Source organism: Nicotiana attenuata, chromosome 12 (genome assembly GCF_001879085.1).
Source record: "Nicotiana attenuata strain UT chromosome 12, NIATTr2, whole genome shotgun sequence".
Taxonomy (NCBI): domain Eukaryota; kingdom Viridiplantae; phylum Streptophyta; class Magnoliopsida; order Solanales; family Solanaceae; genus Nicotiana; species Nicotiana attenuata.
The window spans coordinates 30,897,035-30,909,852 of NC_032000.1; the positions used below are offsets into that span (position 1 = coordinate 30,897,035).

At 41.3% G+C, this 12,818-nt stretch overlaps 1 protein-coding gene across 1 annotated transcript; it reads left to right on the plus strand.

The window, feature by feature from the left end:
• On the plus strand, nt 10,970–12,488 carry LOC109235996. The gene is made up of 4 exons (XM_019402234.1): nt 10,970–11,184; nt 11,284–11,564; nt 11,664–12,085; nt 12,246–12,488. Exons 1-4 carry the CDS (start codon nt 10,970–10,972, stop codon nt 12,486–12,488), a joined length of 1,161 nt encoding a protein of 386 aa, XP_019257779.1.

Consider the following 12,818-nt stretch of genomic DNA (forward strand, 5'->3'; position numbering starts at 1 on the left):
AAGGGTGATGTCGTGCCGCACGATGTACCATTCCGTGCCAATTCTATTGGTTATATGTGAGGAAAGAGAGTAAAAGCACGAAGGGTGATGTCGTGCACATTTTATATCATTTCTTGGTGAGGATGAGAGTAAAAGCACGAAGGGTGATGTCGTGCACTTATTGTTGTTTGCTATGATTTCTTGTTGTTATTAGTTCAAGTGCATCACTTGTCTTATTCCATTATTTTTGTGATTCTTTACGTTGACATTTCCCTTTATCGTGTCATTTGTTATTATTGAACCAAGGTGTCCTTGCGCAACGTTATGTCTTGAATTTATGCCTTAATTGCTTCATGATTATGTGACTTAATTGCTACGTGACATTCAACATGTTAATTACTAAATTGCCTGATTGCCCCCTTATAATCCATAATTAATTGTTATTTGTCATTATTTATTTTCCTTAGTAAATCATAAATTTTGTGCACTTGTTGTCTTATGAACTCGTATTAATTGTTGCATTTGTTAGAGTAAATTTTCTTTTAGAGGAACTGTTGATTTATTGAAATGGGAACGGGTGGTACGCCTACCACAAGTGATATTGAAATGGGAGCGGGTGGTACGCCTACCACGAGTGATATTGAAATGGGAGCGGGTGGTACGCCTACCACGAGATATTGAGAAATGGGATCGGGTTGTACACCTGCAACAAGATGAGTTGAATATGAAAGTTGCCTTATCTCTTCATTTATTGCTAGAAGTTAAATTGTAGATGTACGCTTTATTATTCCTGAAAATCTATTTCTAACTGTTGCCCCTGAAGCATGCTCCCTTCCTCAGCTTAAGTTGGTATTTTCTTGCTATTTTTCCGTTGTACTTGTATATATATCTGCACAGGTTTATTTGGTGGTCTGATCCTAGCCTCGTCACTACTTCGCCGGGGTTAGGCTAGGCACTTACTAGCACATGGGGTCGGTTGTGCTGATACTACACTCTGTGCTATTTTGCACAGATCCCAGGCTTCAGACAGCAGCAGCAATAGAGTGGGAGCAGGCTTTCAGACCGGTGAGACCCGAGGTAGCCTTGCAGGCGTTCGCAGGCCCTGGCGTCTCCCTTCATCTATATTCCTGTTTCTTTCATGTAATTCTGGAGACAATGTCGAGTTTATTTCTTTCAGACCTTTATTTGTAGTATTCTTAGACCGTCTGTGAAACTGTGACACCAGTCTTGGGTAGAGGCCTTGGTTGAAATTTTCCGCAATTCTATTCAGATTTCTATAATATTGAGACTTCCTCTTAGTATTTAATTTCGTCGCTTTTTATATTATTGCCAATGGTTGTTAAAAAGGAATTATGTTATTAATGAAAAAGTAATTAAATTTGGCTTGCCTAGCTCTCATTAGTAGGCGCCATCACGACTCCCGAGGGTGGAAAATCCGGGTCGTGACATTAACTCCCTTATTGTTGAACTACATGCTATGGGGTCGTTGCTTCATATTATTTCATCCCTTGTTGAGTTGATTCACTTATTGTGTTCTTGTGTATATATTGTCATTGTTGCTGTTGTACTTGGGGTGTGATGCACGAGGTTTCTGTCGTGCGGTTATTGATATTGTGATGCACGAGGTTTCTGCCGTGCGGTTATTGATATTGTGATGCACGAGGTTTCTGTCGTGCGGTTGTTGTTGTGTGGTCGCACGAGGTTTCTGTCGTGCTATTGCTACTATTGATATATTGCACATGCGGCGTAACAAGGCGGGATATGTATATATGCTTATATATGGGTTGTGCATGTGGCGAAATAAGGTGGGAACATTATGATGCACGTTTGGCGAAACAAGGCGGACACTTATTATGTTATTATTTGCACATGTGGCGGAACAAGGTGGGCTATGTCAGGGGTTGATTGTGAGTATTTGTGATGGCCTGAGGGCATTTCTGTTTTGTTCAAATGTTGTGATTGTGGTACGTTTACCTATATGAACTTTGTCTCGTGGAAGTTGTGAGGTGAGTTGTCAGTGTGACCGTGAGGCTGATGAGGGCACGGGATGCCAGTTATTAGATTTCAGGTACTGGGACTCGTGAGTTGAAATTGTCCAAGATTCGGTAATTCGTGGTAATTGTTGAATAAGACCTGATGTAAACATCGTCGTAGGATCTGAGTTATTGTTTTGTTTTCCCCTTTCTGTATGGTGACTTTAGGATTTGGGATGAGTTTTTTCTCGTTCTTATGTGTCATCATTTTTAATATCTTCGTTGTTACTTGTTGTTCTTTTCCCTTATTGTGATAGTAGCATTGTTGGTCACTTCGTACAGTCTTTATATAGATATATATCATGTTCCGTTGTTCCTATCATTGCACTGTTTATTAGACCGGTAGGTGTCTCGACTGTTCCTCGTCACTACTCCACCGAGGTTAGTCTTGATACTTACTGGGCACCGCTGTGGTGTGCTCATGCTACTCTTCTGCACATTTTTGTTGTGCAGATCCAGGTATTTTTCACTCAGTTCTATCATCCTTGGGAGGAGGCGTTTCTGTAGAGACTTCGAGGTATATCTGCTACGTCCGCAGACCGAGGAGTCCCTTTCTATCTTCTGTAAATAAGTATAGCCCTTTTCAGTATTATCCCTTGTTTAGATATTTCCGGAGTTAGAGCTTCTTATGTATCTCATAGCTTGTGATTTGTGAGATTCCGGGTCTTGGGAATTTTGTTAGCTTCGAAAGTTGTTATAGTATGTGCCGAGCGGCACCTTAAACACTGTTTATTTTTGTTATTCCAGTTTTATTTATTTCTTCCGCAATTATTGTTTATATTCCGCATTGTTAGGCTTACCTAGTCATAGAGACTAGTTGCCGTCACGATGGTTCACGGAGGGCGAACCGAGGTCGTGACAGCTATACTAGTACTGAGAATAGAAAGGGACTCTTCGGTCTACGGACGCGGCAGACATACCTCGGAGTCTCTACAAAATGCCTCGCCTCAAGCGTGCTAAGTCTAAGTGGGAGCACCTGGATCTGCACATGAAAAACATGCGCAGGAAGGGCATGGGTACACCACAACGGTACTCAGTAAGTGCCAAGCCTAACCTTGGTCGGGTAGTGACGAGGAACACTACTACAAAAAGGGCATTTGGCGGCAATTATTTAGCGGCAATAAGTCAGTTGCCGCTAATATATTCTATAAGCTAAAATATATGCGGCAAATGACCATTGGCCACTAAAAAATAACCTTTTACCGGCAATTAAAATAAATTGCCATTAAAAACTATTAATTTACTAACCGCGCACAGTAAAACAACAATTAATAACCTTTCTTTTTTTTTACAAACTTTCCCTCCCTGCCCAAAATAAATCTTTCCCTCCAAATATTTTGCACAAAAATTAATCGATTCCCTCCAATCAGAAAAAATAGGAAAACCTATTCCTTCATTGAACGGGATACGATTTTCCTTCATCGAATAGGATAGTAATCTCACATATCGATTTTCCTTCATTGAACAGGATACAATTTACAGAGTCTACATATAGGTCTGGGCGAGTTTTTATCGTTTCATTGAACTGGATAACTGTTGTTCTTCCCCAGCCAGAATCAAAGAATCACAGAATCGTAGAATCGCAGGTCTCCGTCCAGATTAACAGAATCGAAGGTCTCCGGCCAGTTTCTTCCCCAGATAACTGCTCTTCTTCCCCAGGTATTTTCGTTTTTTTCACCCAGCAGACACGATTAACAGTGGAGTTAGGATTGTGCTGCTCGATTATGTTTTATCGTCGTTGTTAGTATTCTCTGTTTTATCCGTTTCCCACTTCTCTTTTCCTGTATGTTTCAAGATCGTTGCAGAATTCAGATTTCAATTTCTTGTGTTTATTAACAAAACAATCTGCTTACCAGGTACAAATTCGTGCCTTCAACTGTTGCAATTTGAGCTTTGCGAAAGTATAGTTTTTTCTGCATATGCTAGTCTTTTGTGATATCCGATTGTTGTAAATTGACGTGCGATGATTGTGTTTATTCCTCCTCTGTTCTTTGACTGTTTTATGATTTTGTTCCTCTATTTTCTGCTATTCTTGTAATTATTTAGAATTGTAATTCCCCTGCGACTTGTTTGAGTTGATGAACTTATCCTTGTTTGTTTCTGCTTGTTTGAATTGAATGTGATTGACCTGAAATCTAGTGTCTATTGCTGCTGAAGTTCTATTTGGTCTTTTCTGCAAATTTTGAGTTGACCTGCACACTGAAAGCATTAAAAACAATTAATGATCCTAGAACCAACCTTAATGTGTTTGAATTGCAATCCTCTAATAGAAACACCAAATATTCCTACCAACTTGTTCCCTATAGCTGCTGTAAAATGGCTTGAGCTAAACTCTACTGATTCCAGTTCTGAGGAAGAAGATGAGCAGCAATGTCATCTTGTCACCAGGTTATTTATTCCAGATTTTGATGTATGAGTTTAAAAATTGAACTTCTACTCGATCGTCTGAGTTAATTGAGTTGAATTCGTAAATTTGGCTCGAGTTCCTTATTCGAATTGTGATTCACCTGCTTCTGGTTCAGTATGCACTTGAGAACCATCTGCTTTTGGTTCAGTGTGCACCTGAGAACCATCTGCTTTCGTTTCTTGTTTGTATTTTTCTTCCTACTTGCTTTGGTAGCATGAATCCCTTGAGTATCTTGTTCAAGATCACGCAGTATCTTGTTCAAGATCACGCAGTTGGTAGCGTCTGTCTATTGCTGTTGAAGTTCTGACTACTGTCCACTGAGAACTTGAGGAGTTGACCCAAGTTTGAGACTGCTTTAATGATTGAGATTTTTGGTCTCAAGTCTGTTGTGAACTGAAAGTTGAGCTTGATTTTCTGAGTACTTGAAGTCTGTCTCAAACTGACTCAAACTGCAACTTTCAACTAGTTTATGCTTCCTTTTGTGACCAGCATCAGCAGTAACAACTGTTTGTGCACCAGCATCGGCAGTAACAGCTGTTTGTGCACCAGCTTCAGCAGTAACTGCAGTTGTTTTGGCACCCTTAGACGCCTGGTTTTGGTCATTTGAAAATTGCCCAGCAGTAGTAGTACTAACCTCTGTCAACCTCACCACACCATCAAGTGAATTAGTCTGCTCAAGTGCAATTTTTTGAGAGTTCTTAGTTTCTGTAAACATTTCCTTAAAACCTGTAGCAGCTTCTTTTACACTCCAATTCTCATATCCTTCGTTTGTATATCCATCCTTGTCATGAAGAATCATATTACTAGGCCTAGCCTCCACTGTTAACGTCTTATTCCCCTTCTGAACATTACTACAAGATCCATCACTTTCCTTTGATGCATTTACCTGATTGTGTCCTATATTAAATCCAGCATTGGGCTGAACCATTGCACTCTTTTGAGAGTGCTTATCTTGTTCATGCACTGTCCTAACCCCTGTAGCAGCTGCACCATCCATAGCATCACTACCTTCGAGTTCTTGACCCTCAGTATTCCCAGCTGAGACATGAAAACCTACTGGTTTTTCCAACAGTTCAGCAGCAGTAGCAGTAGGTCGACCAAGTACCCCAGTTCCCTGTTACCTCCTTTTTTTGGCAAGAGCCTTCATCATTTCCTAGTAGTGTTACAACTTTCCTCCGTATCACTTGCTCATGTTGTTTCATTAGTGTTAGGTAGCTGTAAAAGCTGTGCTTTGCAGCTATTTTTGTCCTGCTTTGTCCTGCGCTTTGTCCAGTCCTAGCACCAGTTGCCTTCATAATAGCCTAGTCAGATCAGGACATAAATATGGTCTATAAAAACAATCATTAGATCAGAATGTCTCTCGACTTTTGCAACTTTAGTTCTGGAACACAACTACACAAGTATCTGAAATCCTATGTATAGTACTGACATAGCGAAAAGATGTTATATAATCAGTACCTATTTGGTACCTTTTTTTTGTATTGCATTGAGCAATCAAAATTTCAATATTAGTTGTATAGCACTAAGCACATTGACGATCACCAGCTGCTGTTTTTGTTGACCGTTTTCAAATCTGTTGACAGCAGCTAGCATTAGAGCAAATAAAATCTGTATGTTTCTGCAGTTTTTGTTGACTGTTTTCAGCTGAAATTTTCTGCACTTTGTGGTTATTCTGCTTGATGGTTTTTGTTCTGTTAATAGCAATGTTTTTTCTGTTTATGAATTGTGACAGTGACAGAATTTTGAAGATGTTTTTTCGCATTGTATTTTATCTTCTGATACGATTATTTTATTATTTCAGTTCATACAGTTTGATGCTCGATAATTCAGCTAGTGGAAGATTTCATAATGATGAAAAGTTACGAAAATCGTTTGAAGACTATCAATCGTTTGGATTAGTTATATAATGACATTAGCTATTTAGTTCAAACAATATAAGTTTAGTTATTGTGACATCAATATTTTTGATTGGTGCTTCCTTTAATTTGTTGAGATTTAATGAGATATATATTTTTTTTAAAATTAATATTAATTTATTTTCTTATTTGAGTCATATTTTGGATAAATGTAGTAACTATTATTAATGGTGGCTACAATATTTCTATTAGCGCTTGTGACTTTTAGCGCTAATTTAGTTGGATATACCAGCTATATAAATGGACGATAAATGGGCATTTAAGATGTTTTACAAGGGATATTGGAGTTGTTATAATTGCTGTAAAACAATTGCCGTTAAAAATATTGACTTTTAGCGGCAATTTAGTTAATCGTATTAGCCACTAAAATGGCAAACTAATATGTTTTCAGAAGGGATACTATGGCCATTTTAATTGCCACAAAATAATTGCCGTTAAAGATGCGAACATTTAGCGGCAATTATTTTGAATTTAGCGGCTATAAAAATGGATGCTAAAGGAGTATAATTATTCGATTTAGTAGCCATAATAATTGCCGTTAATGATGTGAACTTTTAGCGGCAATTATTTTGAATTTAGTAGCTATAAACAATGGTTGCTAAAGCAGTATAATTAGCCGTTATGGATTAGATTTAGTAGCCATTATAATTACCGCAAACAATTGCCGTTAAAGATGATAATCTTTAGCGGCAATAAACCATACCTTTTACCAGCTTTTGTGACAATAGCCGCTAAAGGCTTTAGCGACCCCAACATCAGCGGCTAAACACCAATGGCCGGTAAAAGCTATAGCGGCTATTGTTATTGCCGCTAAAATCGTTTTTAATTGCCGCTAAACACCCTTTTTGTTGTAGTGAAATAGGAGTACCCAAGGACTCACGAGGAATATCTAGGAAATGAGCAAACAGAGATGATACATATGAATAGGTAGAGCCTGGATCAAATAATTCTGAAGCATCCCTACCGCAGACGAAAATAATACCTGTGATCACGACATATGAGGCCAATGCATCTGGTCTAGCCGGAAAAGCATAGAATCTAGCTGGAGCGCCGGCTGGCTGGCCTCCGCCTGACTGAAAAGTAGCTGGCTGACCTCCCCCTGCTTGGCCTCCACCTCTAAGACGGCCCCTACCAGCCTGCCCTCCGCCTCTAGGTGATTGGACAGCCGGTGCTGCAATCTTGGGCTGCTGGCCCTGCTGCACTGCCTTGCCCTGAAGCCTGGGGCAGTATCTCCTCATGTGACTGAGATCTTAGCACTCGAAACAACCCCCGGGTGCGGTGATATGCTGCCCTGAAGCTGACCCTGATGGCTTGTAGACCCACTAGAAGAAGCCTGAATAGCTGGTGGGTGATATGAACTCTCTGGCATGGCACTGAAATAGGAGCTGGAAGAACTCTGGTGGCCTGAGTACCTGGAAGAACCATGGATGGTTGGTGGGCGGTAAGAACTCTCTGGCATGGCTCTGAAATAGGTCGCGCTGGAGTACCTTGAGGAGGTGGTGGTGCTGAATATGGGGGCCTACTAGGCCGACCTTTCCCAAACTGACCTTTGCCCCTGCCCGGGGCACCTCTAAACTCTCCAGAGAAACAGTCACTTTTGTCCTGCTGCATCTGCTCTCTATCCTTCTGACGGTAGCCCTCAATCCTTCGAGCAATCTCCACTACCAACTGATAAGGAGTCCCCATCTCAACCTGCTGGGCCATATTATCCCTAATACCGGAGTGCAACCCCGCAACAAACCTCCGCACTCTCCTGCGTCAGTAGGACGTATCATAAGTGCATGGTGAAACAACTTAGAAAACCTCGCCTCATAATCGGTCACTGACATCTAACCCTGCTCGAGCTGCTCAAACTGAAACCGCAGCTCTTCCCTCTCGGAGGGTGGAATATACCTATCCAAGAAAAGTTGTGTGAACTGGTCCCAAGTCGTGGGAGGAGAACACACTGGTCTGCCAAGAAGATAAGACTGCCACCATCTACGGGCCCTGCCCTCCAGCTGGAAAGTAGTGAAATCCACCCCATGACTCCAATATCAGCATGTTGTGCAGTTTGTCCCTGCACCTATCAATGAAGTCCTAGGCATCCTCATGACGCTCACATCCGAAGATAGGAGGGTGATCTAGTCCACCTGTCCAATAGCTTCTGCGGCTCGCCGTCCGCAGCTGTCTAGGTTCAGCTGCAGCTGCTGCAATTGGCTGGGCTCTGCACCGGAGTTTGATATACTGCAGCTGCGTGCCCAGGAGCCTGAGCAGCAGGGGTCTGTGCTCCCATTCCTACCTAAGATGTGGTTGGGTCTGCTGGAAATAAACCAGCCTAAGTCATAGTGTCCATGAACCGCAGCATACGGCCCATGACCTCTTGAAAGCCCGGTGCTGTCATGAAATTTACCGGCGCTGGCTCTGCGGTAGGCACCTCGCCCTGCTCCTCAATTATGGGATCCTCCACTAGATCCGCTGGTGGTGCTACTGGGGCAGCTCTAGGATGCCCTCGTCCCCTACCTCGGGTCGGTGCCCTCCCCCGGCCTCTACCTCGGCCTCTAGAAATGGTGGGAGCAGCCCCTCCTGGGTATGGAACGTCCGTTGTACGCGTCCTCACCATCTGCGAGAGAATAGAAGAAGGAACTTAGTATACCATCCACTGCATGATAGGAGATGAATAAAGAGTAGTTTCCTAACACCTTATAGCCTCTCGAAGATAAGTACGGACGTCTCCGAACCAATCCGCAAGACTCTACTAGGCCTGCCCATAACTTGTGAGACCTACATGAACCTAGTGCTCTGATACCATGTTGTCACGACCCAACTCCATGTCAGGCCGTGATGGCGATCAACACCATTGCTAGACAAGCCAACAGTGAACAACTTAGTGATTTCCCATTTTACTAAGTGATTCCAACAACTAATTTTCTATGACGACCCGGCCGGTCGTCTTAAGAATTAACGCCCCGATCCCCTATTAACTGCTTCCCCTAAGTTCATTTCTGCTAATTTGGTTTGCCGGGACGTTCGGTGTGGTGTTTCGGAGTGTCTTGGGACACTTAGTCCCTAAATGAGAGCTTAAGTGTTGGAAAGTGGTCTGTAGTCAGAACAGTGTGAAGACGACCTCGGAATGGAAATCTGATGGTTCCATTAGCTCCGTTAGGTGATTTCGGGGTTGGGAGCGTGTTCGGAATGTATTTTGGAAGTCCGTAGCTCATTTAGGCTTGAAATGCCGAAGTTTGAATTTTTAAAGTTTCCGGTCCGATAGTGAGTTTTTGATCCGAGGGCCGGATTGGAATTCCGAAAGTTGCAGTAGCTCCGTCATGTCATTTGGGATGGGTGTGCAAAATTTCAGGTCATTCGGACGTGTTTTGGTTAGGTTTTTGATCGAAAGCGTGTTTTGATGAAATTCGAAGTTCTTAGGCTAAAATCCTTGTTTAATTCGAGTTTCCGGCGTTGTTTTAGGTGGTTTAAGGATCGGTGCAAGTTTGAATGATGTTATTGGACGTGTCCGTAGGTTTGGTTGAGGTCCCGGGGGCCTCGGGTGTGTTTCGGATGCTCAACTGGACATTTTTGGTGTTAAAAAGTATTGCAGCAGCTGAAGAAAATAGGCTTCTGGTATTTTCGCTTCCGCGGCTTGGGAACCGCAGAAGCGGAGCCGCATAAGCGACTGGATCATCGCAGAAGCGAGTTTGGGCACATCCTTCAGGAACCGCAGAAGCGGTAGGATTTCCGCAGAAGCGGATCCGCTTCTGCGAGATGAGAACCGCATAAGCGGAATTTTGGATTTTAAAGGAAGTCGCAGAAGCGACATTTTTCCGCAAAAGCGAGACTGCTGAAGCGGTCCCTTGACTGCAGAAGCGAAAATCTCTGAGGTGAAATATCAGATTCGAGGGTTAGTTTCAAAAGTTGGAAAAATCAATTTGGAGCTCGGGAGAGGGCGATTCTGAGTGGATTTTGAAGAGAAGATCATTGGGTAACGTTTTCTTAATCCCTTTTAGTTATATTCCATCAAAATATAGTTAAATCCATCTTTTAAATTCGAATTTGAGGATCAAAATTGGGGAAAATTTAGAAGAAACTTCTTAGACCAAACTATTGAGTTTTGAGTGGGTGTTTGACCTCTGATTTGGGAGATTTTTATATGGTTGGACTTGTGAGAGTACGAGGGTTCTGAAAATATGAAAATTATTCGATTCTGAGATATTGTCCTGAAGGGCGTTTTGGTCATTTTTCCTAATTTCGCGCTTTAGCTTTGAATTAAATAGTAGAATCAGTTGCTTGAGATGTTATTTACAATGTGTGATTTAATTGAATAGATTTGTGCCATTTGGAGTCGAGTACTCGTGGCNATCCATCAAGTTAATCGGGCTACATCATATGATCATCTTGTGATTAATGGTATTATGCCATCATATGATACTTGGTTTTGTCATGGTGAGCCTTTAAAGGGATCATCAAGCAATGCTCAAACAAATAATCGAAGCCAGTCAACTCTAAGGGGAGATGATATGACAGGAATGATACATGATGCCTTTGGAGGCTTTACAGAGTTCATTAGTGAAAGTGGTGACGTAGATCATAACTTATAAGAGAATATTGCTCATCCATCTGGAAATCAACCTCATGTAGAGGTGGATAAGTTTGAACGGCTCATGAAGGAGGCAAATGAAGAACTATATCCAGGATGTAAGAAGTTTTGCAAACTGTCCTTTTTGCTGCATATGTATCGTACAAAGTGCATGTTCAAATGGTCAAATGAATCTTTTAATGCTTTGCTTGGACTATTGAAGGATGCGCTGCCTGAAGGGGAAAAATTGCCTCCTTCTTTCTATGAGACCAAAAAGATAGTTGAAGGCTTGGGCTTAAAGTATGAAAAAATCCATGCTTGTCCCAACGATTGCATGCTTTTTAGGAAAGAGTTTGCTAATAAGAATATCAATTAATGCAAAGTTTGTGGGGCTTCTAGATGGAAAAATGATGCTAGAAAAATTCCAGCCAAGGTCCTAAGGTATTTTCCTTTAAAACCGAGGCTACAGAGATTGTTTATGTCATCAGAAACTTCCAAAGCAATGCGATGGCATCATGAAGAGCGCAACAAAGATGGAGTTCTACGACATCCTGCAGATTCTGAAGGTTGGAAAAATTTTGATAATAAATATCCTGAATTTGCTGGAGACCCTCGCAATGTGCGCCTAGGATTAGCTTCTGAAGGGTTTAATCCATTTGGCACAATGCGAACTGTTCACAGTACATGGCCAGTGATTTTAATGCCATATAATCTTCCACCATGGATGTGCATGAAACAAGAGTTTTTCATTCTGTCCTTACTTATTCCTTGACCAAAAGCGCTTGGAAATAATATTGATGTCTTTTTGCAACCTCTAATAGAAGAGTTAAATGAATTATGGGATGTTGGTGTAGAAACGTACGATGCCTCCACTAAGGAGATATTCCAAATGCGAGCAGCTCTCATGTGGACGATAAATGATTTTCCAGCATATGGTAGTCTCTCTGGATGGTGCACTTATGGTAGATTTGCATTCCCGTCTTGTAATATAAACACTCAATCTAGAAGGCTCAAACATGGCAGAAAGTTTTGTTATATGGGGCATCGCCGCTTCTTGAAGTCAGGACACAAATATCGGAATGATGCAAAATCATTTGATGGGACTAAAGAAACAAGATCTGCACCTTGTCCAGTAACTGGTTCAGTAGTGCTGAATCAAGTTAAAGATATAAAATTTACTCTTGGCCAGTCAAGTGAAGCGGTAAATGGGGTGATGAAAAACACATGGAAAAAGAGTAAGATTTTTTTTTGATCTTCCTTATTGGAAATTTAACTTGGTGCGCCATAATCTTGATGTGATGAATATAGAAAAGAACGTGTGTGATAACATAATTTATACATTATTGGATCTTGGTAAAAAGTATAAAGACAACTTAGAGGCTCGATTAGACTTGAAGGAGATGAAAATAAGACCAAGCTTATGGCCTCAGTACCGAGCTAGTGGTAGATCATATCTTCCTCCTACTTTTTTCACAATGTCTCCGATGGAAAAGGAGTTATTTTATGAAGTACTACAAAATGTCAAGTTTCCAGATGGCTATGCGTCTAATATCTCACGCTGCTTTCGCAAACGAAAGATATCTGGGCTAAAAACTCATGATTGAACTTCTTCCTCTTGCCTTGCGGAGATTCAGTAGATAAAAGAGTTAGTTTAATTTTAATTGAACTATGCACATTTTTTCGTGTTCTGTGTAGCAAAGAGATAAAACTAGAAGAGTTAAAGTTACTTGAAGAAAAATTTCCAGAAACATTGTATACTATGGAGAAACTCTTCCTCCCAGGATTCTTTACTGTTATGATACACTTGGTAATTCACTTGGCAACTGAGGCTAAACACGCGGGACCCGTACATTATCGCTGGATGTACCCAATTGAGAGGTTTGAAGAATATCACTGAATCTTTATCTTATGTCTTTAGTTGTTAAATATTCTAA